This window comes from Atractosteus spatula, chromosome 27, assembly GCF_055471065.1.
Source record: "Atractosteus spatula isolate fAtrSpa1 chromosome 27, fAtrSpa1.hap1, whole genome shotgun sequence".
NCBI lineage: Eukaryota > Metazoa > Chordata > Actinopteri > Semionotiformes > Lepisosteidae > Atractosteus > Atractosteus spatula.
The window spans coordinates 583,753-603,468 of NC_142732.1; the positions used below are offsets into that span (position 1 = coordinate 583,753).

The 19,716-nt window shown below is 49.7% G+C and overlaps 2 protein-coding genes across 2 annotated transcripts in view; one reads left to right on the forward strand and one right to left on the reverse strand.

Annotated features, from left to right (window-relative positions):
• The window catches only part of ppm1e (protein phosphatase, Mg2+/Mn2+ dependent, 1E), a 46,479-nt gene extending 36,707 nt beyond the window's left edge, over window positions 1-9,772 (forward strand). The window contains exons 4-7 of the mRNA XM_088907004.1: window positions 937-1,125; window positions 1,313-1,456; window positions 2,171-2,264; window positions 2,396-9,772. Coding sequence (XP_088763130.1) covers window positions 937-1,125; window positions 1,313-1,456; window positions 2,171-2,264; window positions 2,396-3,291 — 1,323 coding nt within the window. The 3' untranslated portion in view covers window positions 3,292-9,772. The remainder of the gene's footprint in view (window positions 1-936; window positions 1,126-1,312; window positions 1,457-2,170; window positions 2,265-2,395) is intronic.
• A 2,259-nt stretch (window positions 9,773-12,031) lies between these two features.
• The window catches only part of trim37 (tripartite motif containing 37), a 33,061-nt gene continuing 25,376 nt past the window's right edge, over window positions 12,032-19,716 (reverse strand). The window contains exons 20-26 of the mRNA XM_088907005.1: window positions 19,392-19,580; window positions 18,507-18,812; window positions 17,717-17,875; window positions 17,241-17,427; window positions 16,269-16,378; window positions 15,402-15,548; window positions 12,032-15,218 (exon numbers count right to left, since the gene is read on the reverse strand). Of these exons, the coding sequence (XP_088763131.1) occupies window positions 15,160-15,218; window positions 15,402-15,548; window positions 16,269-16,378; window positions 17,241-17,427; window positions 17,717-17,875; window positions 18,507-18,812; window positions 19,392-19,580 (1,157 nt within the window). The 3' untranslated portion in view covers window positions 12,032-15,159. The remainder of the gene's footprint in view (window positions 15,219-15,401; window positions 15,549-16,268; window positions 16,379-17,240; window positions 17,428-17,716; window positions 17,876-18,506; window positions 18,813-19,391; window positions 19,581-19,716) is intronic.

Genomic DNA, 19,716 nt, shown 5'->3' on the forward strand with positions numbered 1-19,716 from the left:
CAGAACTCTACACCAGGCTGTTTAATGCTATCTGGTACCTGTTTATTAACTGAATGGAGCTGAATGATCACAATAACAGAGGACAGATTACAAACGAGACCATATGCCTGGGTCCCAGGGAATAACTACATGGCTGCGTAGCTTGTTCCATGCTCCCTCCACTCTTTGTGTAAGGACAGTGGAGTTATGCATGGGTCTGTAGCCCTCCTGCACAGTTAAGGTACATCATTCATTTTAACTGGCTGGTTAATTAATTTCCCTCTCTTCGGGGCTGTTTTCTCAAGCAGCACCTCAGTGCAGGAGACTTAGTGCTTCATTTAAATGGAAGATCAAGGTGATTGATGCTTCTTTTCCTTTGATTGTTTGTGTATAAGACACCAGTGTGTATCGTTTGAAAACTACACTCTCGCTTGTCTACTCTTGGATGGTTAAAGAATCTAATTCCATTTGTCTCGGCTAATTCCTCTTTCTCTGCTCCTCAAACAGAAGGGAATATTTCAATTAAGCGCTGGGGCTGAGCAGTTAAGAACACGTGCTTGGCCATTCTGTCCTCTCAGTTCTAGTCTGCTCCCAGAGAAAACCCAGTATACCTGCCTTTATCCAGTTCAGGGTCCAGTGGGAGCCAGGCAGGGTCACCCTGGCAGGGACACACCCACTCACACCAGGGCCAATTTTCTCAGAAGGCAAGTAGCTGTGGGCTGTGGGAAGAAACTGGAACACCCGGGAAAAACCCACACAAATGCAGGGAGACCATACAAACTCCACACAGACAGCACCCCACTAGAATTGAACCCAGAGCCCCAGAGCTGTGAGGGCAGCAACGCTGACCACTGCGCCACCATGCTGCCCCCGCAGAAAAACCAAAATGTCAGATAAAACTGAAGGTCCGCTCGCGTGCAGACGTGATCTCACCGTCTGTGTGCCCCCTGCTGGCAGGACCAGGAGGAGCAGGCGTATTTCGCGGTGTTCGATGGGCACGGCGGGGTGGATGCTGCCATCTACGCCTCCAACCACCTCCACGTCAACCTGGTGCGGCAGGAGATGTTCAGCCAGGACCCCAGCGAGGCGCTGTGCCGTGCGTTCAAGCTCACGGACGAGCGCTTCGTGCAGAAGGCGAGCCGCGAGGTGAGGGCGCCGGGGGTCTCTGTGTCCAGACTGCTGGAGAATCCTGTCCGCCGAGCGTTAGGAAACAGAAGGCTGATTTAAGAGCCAGCTTCACGATTGTTGCTGCACGTCTGGTATTGAAGGCAGTAGCAGACCTGGCCACAGCGCGGTGGTGCGGGCTGAGTGTAAGGCGCTGTGTGTGTTGCAGAACCTGCGCTGTGGCACGACGGGGGTGGTGACCTTCCTGCGGGGCAGCACGCTGCACGTGGCCTGGCTGGGAGACTCGCAGGTCATGCTGGTGCGCAGAGGGCAGCCCGTGGAGCTGATGAAACCCCACAAGCCCGACCGCGAGGTGAGCCCTGGCCGAGCAGGAGCTTGGTCCATGTGTGCATACGAAAGCTCAGCCTTCACGTGACGCTTTGACCTCCCAGATGACAAATGAAAAGGGAGTAAAACCTAGTCCTGTTAACTCAACATGCAGTGAAGAGTAGAGCTCATTGCTGGCTGTAGAAAAGGTGCAGCCTGTGGTCATGTCCAGGGGATCTTCAGTGACCCCCGACACAATTCCACTGTAGCTCAGATGACATAAACCTGCTTCCCTGAATGCAAGCTGAGTGTGCCCTTGAATGTGCTCTTTCCAGGATCTGAAGGCTCTCTGTAGGGCAGATTGTAGTAACAGAAAAGTATACACACCTTTGCTGGATCATGCTTGCTGTTCTTATAACTTACACCCCACAGGACAGGAGTGTTAGATCACAGTTAAGGTTTATTCCCTGCTGAAAATAGAAGAAAAGAAACAACGTTTCAGCTGTGGAGCCTTCTTCGAGTGTGTTAGAACACAGTCCACACATCAGCTTGAAGGGAGACTAGACTAGACTGAGACTGAACACTTCCAACAGCTGCTGCACTAGGGAGCTGAACACACACAGATACACAGCCCAGGGGGAACCCTGTCTCTGTTTCCCCTCCGCTGACCAGCGCGAGCTGTGTTATGAATGGACTGGGAGAGGAGCCAGGCGGAAATGGCGCGCTGCGGCCCTGACCCGCCCTCTGTCTCCCCCTGCAGGACGAGAAGCAGCGGATCGAGGCGCTGGGGGGCTGTGTGATCTGGTTCGGGGCCTGGAGGGTGAACGGCAGCCTGTCGGTGTCCAGGGCCATCGGTAGGCAGGGGCTCGTCCGCAAGAACACCTGCCACGTTCTCGAGCTCTCCTGAGAAAGGAGTTATTCATTCTCACGCAGAGCCTAGTAAAAGCTCCGTCTCTAACGGCCCTGCCCCCCTGTCCTCTCCCAGGTGACTCGGAGCACAAGCCCTACATCTGCGGCGACGCTGACCACAGCTCCTTGCCGCTGGACGGCTCGGAGGACTACCTGATCCTGGCCTGCGACGGCTTCTACGACACGGTGAGCCCGGAGGAGGCGGTGCGGGTCGTGTCGGACCACCTGCAGGAGAACAACGGCGACAGCAGCATGGTGGCCCACAAGCTGGTGGCCTCGGCCCGGGACGCCGGCTCCAGCGACAACATCACCGTCATCGTGGTGTTCCTGCGCGACCCCCGCGCCCCGCCGCCCCCCGAGGGCCCGGAGGAGGAGGAGGAGGAGGAGGAGGAGGCCGCGGAGGAAAGCCTGCAGCAGGGCGAGCTGGCGGGCCAGGACGGCGGGACCGAGGGCGTGGGGGGCAAGGGCCGAGGGAGCTGGCCCCTGCAGCAGTGCTCGGCCCCAGCGGACCTTGGGTACGAGGACCGGATGGACTCCTTCACTGACAGAACTAGCCTGAGCCTCGGGCCCGAGCTGGCGCCGGGCGGGGGGTGGCTCCGTCTCCCGGCCCCGGATCGCCCTGCTGTCAAAACCCTGGCCCTGCTGGCGGCCGCCTGGCGCCCCCCCGGAGAAGAGGGTCCCTGCGCCTACAGACACGCCCCCTGGGGGCCCACGCCCAGCGCTCCCTCCTGTCAGAGCCCCGGCCCGCTGGGACACTGGCTCGAAGCGGCTGCGCTCTTCTCCCGGAATCGGAGACCCCCCAGGCACCTGGAATCCGCCCTCCCGAGAGTGGGGGGCCGGCGGGGCCACGGGGGGGCCAGGGAGCCCTGCCTGCTCCGCTCCCTGCGAGGGGGGGCCCCCTATCCGCGGCGCTGTCCCGAGCGCAGGCCAGGGGTGGCCCTTCCACGCGTGCCCCAAGGCTGCAGCGTCTGAGAGAGGTGTCCCTGTGTCCCCCTGCTCTCCCCCCCCCCCCCCAGCATAGACGAAGCATCTCACCTCCCTCAGGCCCTGCGCCTGGGACACTGGTCACGCCAGCGCCAAGCAGCACACACCACCGCCTGCGCCACTCCCACTCCCCCTTCCCCATCATGGCCCGAGGGGTGTCCAGCTGGCCCGATTCTGCCCCCCCCCCAGCACACTTTGACACAGAGGATCTCATAGATTCACACAGAGACCCAAAAATCTAGACGCGCATTAGGACTCGGATCAGAAACCAGGTTTCAGTGAAAGAAAGGAATATGATTTCCATTCTACTATAACACACTAGAATTCCACAGAATGAAGGAAGAATGGTGCCCAACTCAACACCTTTGAAATCAGTCCTGCGGTGTCTTCTAACCCCATGCAAGACACTTGTTAAACTCCTGGACATTGACGAGGAGAAGCCATCCCCAACCAGAACTATGCATTAGAAGTGTCCGGATAGCCATGCTGTTGTGTTCTGTCACAGCCAGTGCAGCAGAAACCAAGCAGGAGTTAAGCAAATGTGTGCCTTTATATCTCCCCAGAGGAGACTGAAGACTGTGTATTTGTGACAGGGGCTCCTGAATGGCTTCGCCAGAAAAACACTCACCTTGAGGTCTTAGATCCAGATGTTGCAGGTTCGAACCCACAGACACTGCGATTCCTCAAGCAACAGCTCACAGCTGGCCGAGTGCTGCAGGGATCGGGTCAGGATATGTCGACCAGGGTCTCTCGGGTCAAGTGGAGACAGGTGATGTCAGCGTGGGCCGTGTCTGTCCTCCAATCAGCGCTGTGGAGCTTGTCATGTCACAGGGCAAAGGTCGCAGTGAGGGGGCAGAGCCTGTCAACACTTCCTCTTTTTCCTCGTGTGGGCACAGGGGTACCTGGACATCCTAATTGGTTGAGAACAGAAAGGGGGTGAGTCAGCTGGGGGATAAACCTCCCATTATGCCAGAGTGATAGGGTGGATAGAAATTCCTGAGTGGATCAGGGAGTCTCCGAGCTCACTGGAGGTGCTCTAGCAATTCCAGTTATCCAGCTGCTTCTGTGGTATTACCATAGATGTAAAACTACAAGACATACTCTCACCATACCAGACGGCTTAAGTAGTAAAAGCATTTTTTCTTTTCGCGTTTTGAATAGAGCAGGAGGCATTTTTCCTCTTTCAGGCTTCATCATACACGCACATGATTCGATACAGCAGCCCCTGCATTCCAGCGCAATGTTTAAATTGGCTTCAGCGCAGCTTTAATCCACAATCTGTTCACGACCAGATTGTTCTGTTCTGCTCCCGCCAGTTCAATGTAGTGAAAGAGGGTTACTGAGCGTTTAGTCGGTGGGCCAGAAGACCCCCCCGCACAGGAGGAGGCGAATATGAGGGAGAACAGGCTGTCGTGGGACATTTCTACTTTCTTTTTATCGAGGAAAGGTTGTCAGGAAAGATCAAGAGCAGCTGAGGTGAAAGCGAATTTGTCTGCTGCCACCTCTGCCGCAAACTCCATCGTATGCCACCCCTGTAAAAGAAAACGTTTATAAATGAATAGTGCATCAGGGGCTGAGGCAGGGAGCAGGCAGAGCATCGCGCTGACCCTTTGGTAACGAACGAACAAGCAGCACTATCTAGCTCCCTGCTCACCTGCTTTACTGGTTGTGGAGGAAGCAGACTGGGTTTTGACGTGTTTGAGGCTCAGCTCCCAGCAGGTGGAGGCGCAGAGCAGGTCCAACCGAGGAGCAGGAATGGGCTCGCCCTGCGCGCAGACAGCCCGGACAGGCTCATCCCAACACAACCTTCCCGATCCTGACTCGGGCCTGTCCCCTCCCCAGCCGCCCAGGCATCTCTCCCCGGAGCGAGGGCTTCTGCGGCCCGGGAGAGGGAATGGGGAGTCGCCCTGCGCGGTGGCGCTGGTCCCCTCACCGCGCAGCCTCTCAGTCCCTGCGGGTCCTTTTATTGCTCCAGACACCTGCCACTGGTAAAAAGCTTAGTTTTCCTCAACAGTAAAGCAAAACCTGGGGCTTGCTTGACATTTCCCAGACAAAGCCATTCCCGCAGCAGTTTCAGAAATGAAGCTGTGCAGTGAGGGCGAAGATGGTTAAACACTGGAGTGAATCGGCTGGTTTCTGGGAGCCGGGCTCTGCGCGGATGCTCCCACCTGTGAGCCAGGTTTTCTTCACTGCACTGGATGTGCTAGATCTCAGCTGCCTCTCCTCGCGTCTGTGGTCCAACTGCAGCTCGGGTCTGGCCGTCTCTCGGCGCGTCGGTGGGTGTGTGTGGTGCTGGGTCCTTCTCCGTGTGGACATCCCGGGGGGAGTCAATGTTGGCAGACTTCAAAAGCTCAAGGTCATTCCCCAACCCCCCCTCCCGGTCACCGTGGAGACGGTCCTTCTCCCTCCCTCAAGACTTCAACGCTCGTCTCACCGCCTCCCCCGGCCCTCGTGACCGAATCCGTGCAGGAATTCTTGAAATATATTTGTGTGTGTGTGGGTGTGGGCGTGTGCGTGTCTGTGTCTACTATTTAAACCAACACTGTAAATTAGCAAGATCTCACTCTCCATCGTCCGTGTACTGCAGTCCTAACCTTGTGTCTCCGCGGCAGGAGAGCGGTGGGCCTGCTGCGCCGAACGGGAGCACAGGAAAACGCATGATGAGGGCCTTCCTGCCTGGCCTGGGGAGAGTCGAGAGAGCACACGGAAAGAGCGCAATAGCGGAGTTCACATGAATCAAGGCAGTCTTTAATTATGGTCAGCACACCCCAAGTGCTCATTGACTGCCTCATGTGAGCTGCTCGCTCGTTGCTGGCTATAGCCCTGAGGCCGTGCGAGGGCAGGAGTGTCCAAAGAGCCCTGGTCTTTCTGGGGTGGCAGCTTGGTCCTGCTCTTTCAATCGAGAGCCTCTTCCCAGTGCTGCCCGAACCCGAGCTCGTCCGTGTGCGCTCAGGCCCAGCGCTCGGCTTGGGCTGGGGGAGAGACTGGGGCCGTGGGCGAGAAGGAGCATCGCTCTCTGGGTCCGTCCCGCAGTCTCTGCCCTCTTCTCCACTGCTTGCTCCTGTAAGCAATAACTCATCGTTCTGGGCCGCCGGCAGGCAGGGGAAGTCAGCTCCAGGGTCTAGTCTGTGACAACAGGCTGCCCCTTCCAAAAGACAGAAAAACCTTTTCCCCTCCTCTCAATCCTGCCCTTCAGACCCTCGTTCTGCATTTCCTCAGATATCCGAAGTCTGCAGGAAATACGCTGTTGACTGAACACAGGCACAGTAACACCGAATAAACCTATCAAAAACCAACTGAAACTGAAAAAGAAACTGGCCTGAAATAAACATTGGACCATCACCTGCCCCTCTCTCACAGCTGATGCAAAATTATTTTCAGGATTCCAGCTCAAATGGCACAATCCCACAATCCACTGCAGCTGCCCCCCTCCGCGCTGAGACGGAGACCTCCCACTCATGAGTCACACGCTGTCGTGTGCAGATACAGATGCGTGACAGACTGGCTGTCAACTTTCATTGGACTTCACTAACTTCAAAGGGAAAGGGAAGATTTATTGCTTGCTTTCCACCGGCACTCTCGGCACTGTCCACTGTGCTTAATAAAACAGACCCTGTCTGGCTCCTCTCCTGCTGCAGGCTAGAGTAACTAATCGTTCTGTATCCTCAGTGTTCTGATGGCTATATTTCTGGTGACTAGTATATTGTGTATAAAAATAAGATCAAGTATATGTCTGATGTCATTTTATTCCCATGTTGTGACCCGGGCTTTGGTCTGCGACTGTGTTCCTGTCTGTTTTCTGAAGTGTCCTCTCCGCGCGCTCAGAGTGTGCCTGCCTTCCTGCGCCGCTGACAGCACAGGCCCCTGCTGCTTGGCCTTGAATCAGCAGCATCTCTGACCCCAACCTGTTCAGCGCTGCAATTATTAAATAACCAAGGCGGTTCTTAACCAAGCTTGCCAAACCTCCTGCTGTGGTGCATGAGCTGCCCCTGCTCTGTGGGAAAGCAGAACTCCTGACTGGGGGTATGGAATTAGGTGTCAGAGCACTAGCCTCCACCTGCAGCTGGATGCGTAAGCAAAGTGCTTGATCTTTTTATATTGCGGCAGAGGCTAACGTGCAACGGACTACAAGCCCAACTGCGCTCTCAGTTTGCTTGAAGCAGCAGAATCTGGGATAGATCAGGAGACAGGGCTGGAATTCACTTTGTGCAAAGCCTGCAGGGGAGCAGCTGTGCTCAACTGTAGCTGGAGTTTAAACTGAGATGTGCAGGCTATCTAAAATGATGGCATATCTTCTATTTGAGAGCGAGCATGAAATGAGCAACAATTTAAAAAAAAAGGTATTTGGCTGCAGTCTTGTCTAACAGTGTGGACTGTTGAAATGCTGTTCCCTCGCTTGGCAGAGTTAACAAATCACTTAATTCTAAGCAGGGGTGTAGCGCACTGTACACAGTTTTAAGAAACGTACAGAACTGGTATTCTTGTGGGCACACATTTCGAGAGCACTCAGAATCATTGGTGACAAGCCTCTGACGTTGCTGCAAGAAACATTTGGCATTTGTGTGAGAGGTTGTTGGCAGGCCAGGCGATGAGGGGTTGGGGGAAAACTGGACACTTCTGTAGTGTTGGGCTGGGAGGATGGTGGTGCTCATTTTAATATGGAAGGGAAGCAGATGGCCAAGATCGACAGAGGAGATCCTTCCGTAAACATGTGAACATGAGAGAAGTAAGGGAACAAGGTGCGGAGTAGTGCAACAATGCTCTTCCCTGAAGCAGGAGAGCCCGTGTCTATAATGTGTGGTTCAGCAGATACCTCTGCTGCATTCGTGGGTGTGGGCAGGGGGCAGAGGGCAGGGGTCAGCCACACAGATCAGGCTGCTTCACCAACAAGACAGTCCCAAAATCCCAATATCCAAGGTCAAGACTTGGATGGGGGGGGGGATCTATTGCTAAGGTTCAGTTCTGGGCAGGAAGTATTCATTCAATCAAATTACAATTACACATGCATGGCAAATAATGGATTCTGTTTGAGCAGCTAACAGCAAGTAGAGTATTTTACCAGCTCCTGCAGGAAACCTGCTTGGCGGTGGCATCGCTCCAGTCCAGCCCCGATCCTGACAGGACACGGGGATCAAACACAGCGGCCGTCCTTTACGCAGTCACAGTACAAGCCGGGCTGCTGGCGGACAGCTGAGCCTGTGGAACGGACTGGGGCACAGGAATTTGTACATTTAGCCAAAAAATGGGAATAACATTGCCTGCCATTTATCACTTATCCATGAATAAAAGCTGAGAAATGCCAGTAATCAGTTCTGACTGAACAGTGCTTTATAGCTGTTTCCATGGAGATTTATTTTACAAAAAGAACATAATCGCAGGCTGACAAGAGCTCTAAATTAAGCTTGGGCAGTTGCAGTACAAGGTCATAACATACGCGTTCAAACAGTGACGATCACCGTGTCTGCTAGACTCTCGCCAAGGCCAGTCAGTCCAGAGATCCATGGTTCGAACCCGGACTGTGGGAAGAGTTCGAAGCTGACAACTGGGCAGCAGTGGCCCCTGCGCCTGGACAGATTCCCAGAGGAGTAGAATATTCCAGGTTGAAAAGAAGAAAGCTTGTCTGCTGAATGTTTCATGTGCCACCTCCCACCTGCCAAAGAATGTGAGGGGTTTGGTACCAGTATAACTGACCAAGGTGGACAAAGAGGATCAAATGAGATCGATGGGCCGGAGCCTCCTCTCACTTTCAGCATTCCTGAGGTTGTGATCCCTGAGCACACACCCATAAAAAGACCCCCCCCCCCCCCCCCCAACTTAAGGTGAGGCTGCTCTAGGAAGATTTGTGCAGGAGTTAAAGAACAGGGAGGTGCGTGCCAAATCATACCCACTCAGGGCCTTTAGAGTGGCGACAGGAGCAGCTGCCTGGGTTGTCTTGCTAGGACAGTCACGCCTATATCACTGCTGGGCCTGCACGCTGGACAGGCGGCCACATTCCAGGAGCTTGCGCGCCTTTTATTCGGCATCGCCTTCCCAGGGCGCAAGGACCAACACCTGGCACAGAGTTGCAGTCACATGAGGCATATTTCACAGACAGACAAGAAGGGAAAAAAAATAATTCAATGCGTTAAAAAATCCCCATTGGATTAAAGCATTAATCTGCTCAACAGGAAATGAGATTTGGTAGCCGATGTGCTCTACATCCCGACTCAGCAGAGAGGCACTCCCCGGCTGTCTTTAGGAGATGGGAAGACTGCGGAGCCCATCTCGTGCTTTCTGCAGACTGTCCCGGTGCAGCCTGCTGAAGCACCTCGTGCAGTTCAGGAACCCCAACTTCGCAAGGCACAGACCCCAGCTCTGTCCCTTTCTCCCACTCTCCCACTAATGGTCTGTATGTCTTTTGAATCTGGAGATGTTAAATATTTGCCTGTTCTGGTGTGAAAGAAATTAATAAATTGTCCTCCAGACACCCTCTCCTGTGTCTCACCTGTGTGTGTTACAGAATCTCACCTATAAATCAGAATGAGCTAAAAGTCCTCATGTTCACTCCACCCATCTTCTTAATCAAGTGTCATTATGAAGTCTTTAACAGAATTTAAAGAACAGTAAAATTAAAGTTATGCACTAAAGTCCCTGAGGAATTGACAATTTCATCTCTTCAGCCAGGACAAATCCCTTTTTTAATTAACAATGACAAAGAACATGAGCACAAACAGTATTTGAGGGGAAGGATGTTACAACAAGACAAGACATGCTATACCTTTAAGAGATACCTTCTCTAGCTGTGGGGAAGTCAAGTGGTGTCCCATAGAGAACAGCTGACAATTTTATAAATTGCTTTCACCTCTATTGAGCTATTTGGAACCTGTAAAAAGCAGTGAAGTGCATTACTGCTTAATGTGCAAATTCATTCATTCACTTCAAGAGCCAAAACAAATCTGCTAACAATTAAAAATAATGAATATAAAAATATACATAATAGTTAACCTATTCCCATGTCATCAGGAGAGAAAATGTTTTTCTCCTGCAGAACCTAGTTATTCCGTTGCGATGAACTATTTTTAAAACATATCTGCATAGTCAGAACTGAAAAATGTGTCTTTACTTTCCTCACATAGGGCCACATCCTAGCTGATTAAGTAAGGACCTAAATAAAATCATGCCAGGGATGTTCGTAAATCACAGCGGCTCACATTTACAATCAGGGCACCTGGATTATGAAATATCAGCCTAGAATGGGTTCATCTCTCCAGCTCTGACTTCTAAAAACTAGTACAAGGATGGAAGATTACTAAAGAGAATCCAAACTTGGTGGTGAAGGCCCTGCATCAACCGGCAGACCACAGCATCGCCTGGGAACATCAGGGCAACAAACACGGTTTCCTAGGTGGATTCAAACAGAAATGGAGAACAGCCCATCACTTCAGCTTTTTTTAAAAGAGGACTTTGATTTTGATGATTTGTTATCAATAGTGAGAAAAATGTAATCATGTGGAAAACTTGCTATATAAATTGACATGCAGGTTTGTGCATGTAGTGTGGATATCACCACCAATCAGAGAAATCAATGAAGGTGCTCAGAGGGTTAACTGGCCTCAATCAGCACCAATCTGACCTCTCAGCAGAGATCTCCAACCAATCATTTCCTCATATGGAAGTGTAGTCCCGATCTTCTACCTCTACAGCGAGAAACATGATTCCAGGCCACAGGCCCTGACCATGCCCACACGCCGCATGGCGCCGACAGTGCTGATAAAGGAGGCAGGATCTGAGCGGGACGGGGCGAGAGCTAGAACTCACTCGCCCACACGATCGTGCTGCTGCACGCTCAGATCGCCTGCCCAGCAGTGCTGCCTGCACACCACACACTCACCAGCCCCTCTCCTGCGGAGACGGACGCTGTATCCGGGTCTCAGTGCAGCCAGACAACATTCAGAAACCTGCTCACGTGCAGAGTCAAAGGGAACTCTGCCCTCAGATGACTTGACAGAACAGTTTGGGTCAACACTGCGGCAAGTTGACCCAGGCAGTTTGGAAGAGCTCATTAGTGCTCAGCCCTACTTGCTGCTCCACCCTGTCTCTCCCTCATGCACAGTTCTCAGTGAGCATGACACTGAGGCATCAGCTGCTCTGGCAGGACAGGAGCACCACACCCAGGGCTTCTGCATCACCTGGAGAGCCAGCATTGGCCTTGCACACACTGGGCAGCTCTGCTAGGGACAAGCAAGAGGACAGTTTCAGGACCACGTCATTCCTTGTCCCACTAGTGTCTGCAATACTTTCACTCAGCTCTTCTGGGACAAGGTTATAATCTTGCACCTTTACAAATTAAAACAAACTACCAACTAGTACAGTAAATGTATATAACCCTTGCTTCTCTGGTCTTCAATATGTGCCATTAAAGTTGTAACTGTAATTAAGCCAATTTGATTCCCTATCACAAATCTATTATTATCAAAAGGAGTTTTGCACCACAGCTTAAGCACGATCATTTTTATTCTGTGAACAGCCAGCCTGATAAACATTATGTAGAGGTTAATTGAAACTGGAGGACCTAGTTAAAGCTAGTCAGTTGAACAAGTAGCTAACACTCTAATTTGATACCTTTCTCTCGGTGTACCATTCCTGCTAAAAAGGCTTGCCATCAGTATGGAGAAAAATCTCAACTCCACAGATATCAACAGCAAAAGCATACAAGAAAACCAACACAAGTAAGCAAAAAAATCCAAGAAAAATTAAACATTTTATTTGTTCATTACTTTGTTAAATTTAACAAAAAATTGCACAGTTCCAACAAAATTCTATCAGAATAAAAACACTGACATTTATATTTGCTTACAGATTACACACACACAAACACAGGGGTGAACCAGTTCATTCAGTGTCTGGTGCAGTGAAGCTGTAAACAGCAACACACCTGGCTCTGCACAGAAGCACTGCTCTCCAGGCTCCAGCTCCCACACCTCACACGGGGCTCTCAAACTCAGGTCCTGGGGGGCTGCCGCCTTTGTTCAAACATAAGCAATGAACTAAACAATTAACTTCATTAGTTTCTTAATTAGACAACTGGGGGGGATTTTCTTAAGGTCTTTTACAGTTGATCACAGACTGGCACTTCATTAAGAAAGCTGTTCCCTATAAACCGCCCCAGAGACTGGTTAGAAGTATTGCATTGATGAAGATAATTACACAATCAGGCCAACTGTGTAACACTCGGACCTCCAGAACCTAAGTTTCAGACCCCTGATCTAACAGCAGCTTGACAACCCCGAAGTCCAAAACATTGAACTCAGGCTACCTTGTAAGAACATCAGACTGCAAACCTCTGCATAATGTTAAAGGAATATTTACAAAAGGGCTGATCAATACCTTAAGACTATACAGCGAGGCATGCCGTTCAATAGACCAGCCTTTCAATACAGTGTGAACTCTTTTGGGAACTCTGTGGTCCCCACAGCTCGTACAGCAGGCATGCAGTTTCCGGCACAACCAGGCATAGCAGGAAAGAGGGCACAGGGATATCATGCAATGTGGTGCATCATCAGACCAGAGGAAAGTGGATCCAGGGCATTCCTTATAACTGCAATGCAAATACTTTCCACTGTTTTCAGAGCAGAGCTGGTAGTTGTTTTTAATACATGCTTATACAGTATATATTAATTTCCCCATGATTTCATGTGCTGCATTCCTGAAGTACTGTTCACTATTTATAACCTGACATCCCACTACTGCTTATTAATGTGGGATGAGACTGTTTTGTCAGACATTATGCTGTAAGGGTCTAATAGCTTTTCAATTACAGTAAGAGCATCTGCAAGTGTCTGCTTAAACGTTGTGCATTGGAATCGCATGCTGGAAGCACAGCAACTGGCTCCCACAAATGTTCTGTATCATCAGATTCCCAGATCAAAAAAAGATGCAACACTAGGGGTGGGGAAAAAAAGGTCAAAACCAGTTTGCAGTGTGAAAGTGGAGAAAAAAAGCAGGATTTACATAAAATAAACTACCTAATCACGGCCTGTCCACGAGGTCCTTCAGAAACTTTACTGCAGTGCTTCATACAGGAATGTAAAACAGATAGAGGATATCATATGGTTCCATCCAAAAACAGATCTGCAAGTTCTCTTTAAAGGTGGCTGCAGGTGCTGACATGGGGGGAGCGAAGAATTACTCCAGACATCAAAGCAGCTGTGGGAAAGCTCTGGTCCCGGGAACATGTTAAACGCATTCAACGTGCTCCAACAAAGGCTGCCAGCAGGAGAGCACGTGCCCTGCCGTTCCCAGCAGTGCCCTTGGAAGGACGTCATTTCACAAGTGCCTCACGAGCAAGAGGCTCGATTCCTACACAGTACTCACATGAAGGATTAGTGCCGATATTTAAGGAAAATAGTCATTGCAACTGCTCCGGCAGAAAATACAGGTGTTTGGGCATCACTGCAACTTGTGTAAAAAGCCACACCACCAGCCACACCACTGAGAATGAAAACCTCAACACACTACAGGACCAAACAACTGCAACAGTTAGAAGGTAAAATAAAGTTCTTTCTTCAATAAATTAACTTATAAATAAACTTTCATGTTCAAATATATTTCAAAAAGTAAATGGATTTCTCATGTGGGGCTGATGAGTCTTAGTTCTTTCCCAATCTTTGTTCTGTATAATTCAGTTGATATAATAATACCGGGTCCAAGTCTTTTGTAAAAACAGTCATACTGGAATAGGTTTGAAGTGTCGTTTTGCAACATTAAAATTACTAAAAACTGCTTTATTTTTGTACAAAAACAGCAATGAAAGCACAAGATTGATAACATCACTAATCCTCATCATTAATGTGAATACAACTGGACAACGCCACTGTAAAAAGGCAAGGCCAGCAGACTATTATACTACTAAAAATAATGTGCTTCCATTTGCATTCAGTTACAAGGTTCTTGTCAGTTAAAGAGTAGACCTTGACCAGATATAAAAGGAAATTTAGCTTTGCAGAAAAACATGCCAACTGAACCAGTTTCAGCTTATTTAGTGTATTGCTCCATTGCAGCTAAGCTTTGCTAAACGTCTTTCAGAGATTTCAGCTGACATCTAAGCAAATGTAAAGGACAGGCAAAAACCTCAAACATACATCATCCAGATGGTATAAACATGACATTAGCAAGAGAAAAGGCCTTCAATCATGGCTGCAGCCCATGTGGTTCAATGACCATGTGTTTTTCAGAGCCAATAAAGGAAGAAATGCACAAGCAGGGAGTTTAGTGTTCTACTTTAACGTGGGCAAACAGCAATGCTGAACACTTCCAGAGATAGAATTTTCCCTTAAGTCGGCCTTCTCATAAGAAAAAGGACACTTTCAATTCAACAGGCGAAGAATACCTTTACAAAAAAAAGCACAGTGGGCTGCCAAATTGATATTGTCATCATCCTAGATCAGAGATAATATACTTTCTCTTATGACTGAAGAACAATCACCAGTAACACAAGGCCTAAGTGTATTATAATTAAGAACAGGTTTTCCAAACAGATGTCTATGAAGTCAATGCAATGGACATACAAGTCTGTCTCTCTCAGGTGGTCCTCTTCAGAGAAGATGAGGAAAGTTCAGATGGTGGCATCACCTCCCCCGTTTCCCTTTTCAGTATTTAACGCACAGTCCTGAACTCCGATTCAGTGGCCAACTGACTTGGGGTCTGTAATGTGCGTGACTTTCCCCACAGAACGTACCGTACCTTGACTGCTGAGAGGGTGAGCGGAAACAAGAGCATGGGCGGAGCAGAGGAAAGACGAAGCCTCCCCATGCGGTGTGTGTACAATGGAGTGAGCAGCCATCGCAAGACGCTGCTGTCGGCGCCTCAGGAGAGGAATCACCTCTCTGTCGCTTCCCCTATGACAAAGCCTAGGTCTTCAGAGCTCAGCTGCTCCCCTGAAAAGGGAAAGAGGAATTTGAATGTGCAGATTCACTCACTGAGCATGAGAGCGTCGCAGACTGCCTTTAGACTCGGCAAAACGTCAGCAGTACCTTTCTCATCCTCGCAGTCAGGGCAGCCTAGCCATCACTCTCTTGCCAAAGAGAAAAGGAGAGGGAGCTCGCAAGCCATCATCTTACCTGTGACAGGCAGCGGCCTGGTGTCGTATCTGCAGTCTCCTGCCTCCAGGGCCACAGTCTCCTCTTCGTTCTCGGTGTCGCAGTCAATCTCGCTGTCGCTGCTCATCCCCGGGAGGAGGTGGATCACCTGCTTCTGGCACAGCGAGCCTGCAGAGAGACAGCCATGCAAACGCATCTTGCAGAAGTCTGCCCACCCGAACATCAGCACACAGTCTGTACCTACATCAGCTGCAGGAACAGGGAACTCAAACTGCCCAAGGAGACTGCAGAAAAAAAATCAGAAAAGCATAGCCTACTTTCTGTGAACTGCACAGGGCTTCACCACTTTTTTTTCTTAAAATAGCTTTAGAGATCTTTCATAAAATCTCCAAAGACAATCACCTCCTCCCTAGACCTTGCAGCTTGGCATTAAATCACATTGAAACTGTTCAACTCCAAATAATAAAACTGCAAAATGGCCCATTTCTCTTCTGGTGCCAAACCATTAAAACATTTTTTTAGTCCATTTGTGCAAAAACAATGACACAAATGAAAACTTTTATAAGGCATAAACTAAAGTTGAGGTTCATGTTTTCTGTAAAAATATAAATGTGTGGACCCAAAAGTAAGCAGAAACATTTCATGAATACTGGAACACTAACAATGGAAATGTTTAACTATCATAAGATAAATCACTAACTTGTCAGTACAGTCATGAAGATAGCTGGGTGAAGACCTACAGTAGCCAGGCATGATACTGAGGATGTTCTGTGCTCAGTTTAACTCAGTCCTACAGGGCATGTGTGCCAGTATCCCATCAGCTAACATATATCCCATCTAGAGATAAATGAAACAACTGAAGATTGAAATTAACGTTTGTATATTTACTTTCTTCCAGTCTTGAAGAGCTTCCTTCAGAAAGAGCGAGCAGAGACTCTCGGATCTCACTGGTCCCCTCTGAGTCACCGTCCAGAGTACCATCTGTCAGAAGGCCAGCCCTGAGGCGACAGCAGGAAAGTCACGTCAACTCACATCCCTGATTCCTCCTCTCTGGGAAAGAGCTGCACTGGAGGAGCACTTCCTGTCTGCTGACAGCTGTCAAACGGGGTGCTGCCAGCTACTGTTGGTTCATGAAGAGCATGTGAAAGGGTTCTGAGAGACAGAGCCTCAGATGCCCCCTCCACATATTGTACAGCTGTTCAAGTATCATGCCTGTAATTTCCACAGCCTGGCAGGCTTTCAAAACGTTGGTTGCAAAGAACTGCAATTTGAATGAGCTCACGTGGAACTTGAAAACGAGTGCAGAAGAAATTAAGTTTGAAATCCCGACAGGACTGCTACAGAGTGGCTGCATCTGTGAAAGCAGCATCTCAACTGGCAGAGCATTACTTGGGCAGAGTGCAAAGGTCCTTTTGTCTTTTTGGAGAACTGGAAGCACTATGACAGGCTGGTTACATGCATATCTGCAGTGATTTCAGCGGGAGATGCACTGTAGATCCAACAACATGTCAGAAGACAAATGGCTCTGCAGTCAAGCACATCTGCACACCTCATTCGCTACCAAGCAGGACAGATGCTAAATCCATAAAGCAGTCAAACATACCGATTCCAAATTTCACAATATATTTTTTGTGTGTGAATAACAGTTATATAATTTTGTTGGTCATGCGACTGGAGAAAAAGACTTGAATATAAAAGACTGTAGCTTTTGGAGCTGTAATATCTGAAAAAAGTTTAATGTGTGCCAAGAAGCAAAGACTAAACCAATGTCAAAAGGAGAAATTCTGCAGTGTGTAGAATGCCAGAGGTACTTTGTTAATGACTAACACAGCTATAGGCTGGAAGAGCATATTTTCTTACCCCATTGTGGGGACTCTGCGCATCTTGTTCATCTGAACAATCCCATTGAGGCCTGAGATCTCAAAGAAGTCTGTGCCAGTGGCTCCAAAGGCCTGGTCCTCATTTTTAGAGCTGGATGGTTTGTCAGAAGAGCAGGCGCTGCCCATCGAAGGCGGGGAGCTGTGCACAGTCCGCTGCTTCAAGGCGCCTGTAGAGCCAGACAGTCGAAAGCCAAAATCCTGTAATGCACAATCCCTGCTAACCTCAATCCTGCATGATTCTGTGCATATAAATAAATCTGAAGTACTTAATGCAGGTTTGGAAAAAACATGTCAATACTAGTTTTACAAAAGACCAGATAGGAGTTTCAAAACTGCCTGATTTCGACGGTCTGTGTGCGCTGTGCTCGGCACTTTCTGAAAATGTATCACACAAAGTAATGCAGCTAAGGCAGTGCTCCCGGAGAAGTGGAATTCGATGGGGCGGTTGAGAGAGACCTTCGCTGCCGGTGTCCCCAGGAGCTGCCCGTGCTTCGCTGGGCGAGTCGCAATCCAACTGTCCCCGCAGCTCCTTGTCCACGCTGTCCGCCGTCCGTCGCAGAAGCAGGCCGCTCGCCCCACCGCCGAGCTCCTGTTTCGGGGAGGCAGTCTTCTTCCCTGCCCAACCAACATTCATTTTTATACCGCAAACCCGGTTTCATTGAATATGGAAGGAGTTCAGAGAGGTTTTGGAAATACAGCATAGCAGGACCCTGCTGTTTCCGAAACCCTTTAAGGGCCACATCAGCAAAGCATAGATATAAGACCTTTATGTTTTGTTGACAGACAACAAAATATTTAACATTGCATGTGTGGAAGAGATTCAAGTTCTGACTGGGCCTCTGTCTAGGATTAACAGAACTCTGAAGACCACATTCTCTAAGGTGAAGTACAACTAAACCAGTTAACGAATGTTCTTCTATCAGCATCAGTCACAGCAAGAGGACAATTTTTACTGTGGCCGATCATAGTCAAAGCAGCAATGGTTTTCGCCATTGCGAAAACTGGATTTTCTAGCAGCAGACTTGTGAATGCGTTGGTCAGTGAACCACAAAGTCACAAACAACAAATTCACTTTACAACAGAATTCTTTACCAGCTATCAGGTACGCTGGAAAAATGAGCAGATGGAAATTACACAAGATTAATGCAAACGAATGCGGGATTTAAAACAGCCCAAAACAGGCACAATGGTAAATTGTGTGAAATAAAGTAGAAGGACCACGATAAGGCACGACGCTCACACTCACCACTCCGACAGTGGCGGCCGGCTACAGCGCTCTTGCTCAGGAGGTCCAGCTCACTCGGTTTCCTGCTTGGGGCATCAGGGTCTGCTCGAGCTGCGTGCTCCGCTAGACTCCCCGACAGCCCTGTCCTGGGCTCCCCCGCAACGGGCACTGCAGCCCCACGTGCCTCCAGCTGGCACTTCACATCCGACATCTTACTGCGCACCTCGGCCATCTGAGCCTTCAGCCGGATAAGGACCCCAGAGTCCGGGGCTGACCGGCGCACTGCCTGCGGCCGCCGGTCCCGTTCCTTCCGAGAATGGGCTGGAACTGGACAGACCAAACAAACTGAACTACAGTACCAGCAGAGCTGTGAACACCCTGCAGACATTCTGCTTGGAAGATGGATCAAAGATAATGACACTGATCAAATAGTCAGTTATGCCTCAGAGGGAGGATACAGAAAACAAACAGCTAGCATGCCATGCACACTGTGAAAACTCCCTAACCACTGCTCCTTTAAACACTTATTTAGTAAAACTACAGCAAATCGTGCATGAGCTCATTTTCAAGTTTGTATACCAAGAAGCACTAAAAACTCAACAAATGAATTTTCAAACCAATTGGGTTTCTTGTGTATATAAAACTTTTTTGTACAGAATTACAGCACATGGCTAAGAATCTTATTTTTAAACTCCGCTTTTCTTCCCAGTTCAACTCTTTAATAAAAGAACTGTGAAACTAGTCACAAACGGGCTTAAGCTACAAGGCAGCCATGACTGATATTGGACCCTTTAGCAAAGCTTCATTGCCCCCAGCTACCTCAGCGCAAGCGGTCCCTAACGGAGGTCGGCATGCCGCGGACAGGTGAAAGAGCTCATGGGAACAGGGTGCAGCGGCGGCGAGCACCTGTGCTGTGCAGCACGGAGGCAGGGGGCCGAGGCTGCAGCCCCCACAGGGACTCCACACTGCTCCGGTCCTTCAGGTCCAGCAGCTGAATGAGGATGACGGGGTCGATCTCCAGCAGGCTGCTGCTGGTGGCGGCTGCCAGGCCGGCAGCTCCTCGCCGCTGGGAGCGCGCGGATGGGTTCGAGCCCCCTGCAGAGAACAGAAGGGCTGTCCATGAAGCACGACTTCTATAACCCCTCCCCTCTAGCCAGTAGGACTGGAATATTTCAACACTCTTACAGAGACTGAACTACTGTCAAGGTCTCACAACTGAGGAGAAAAGGAT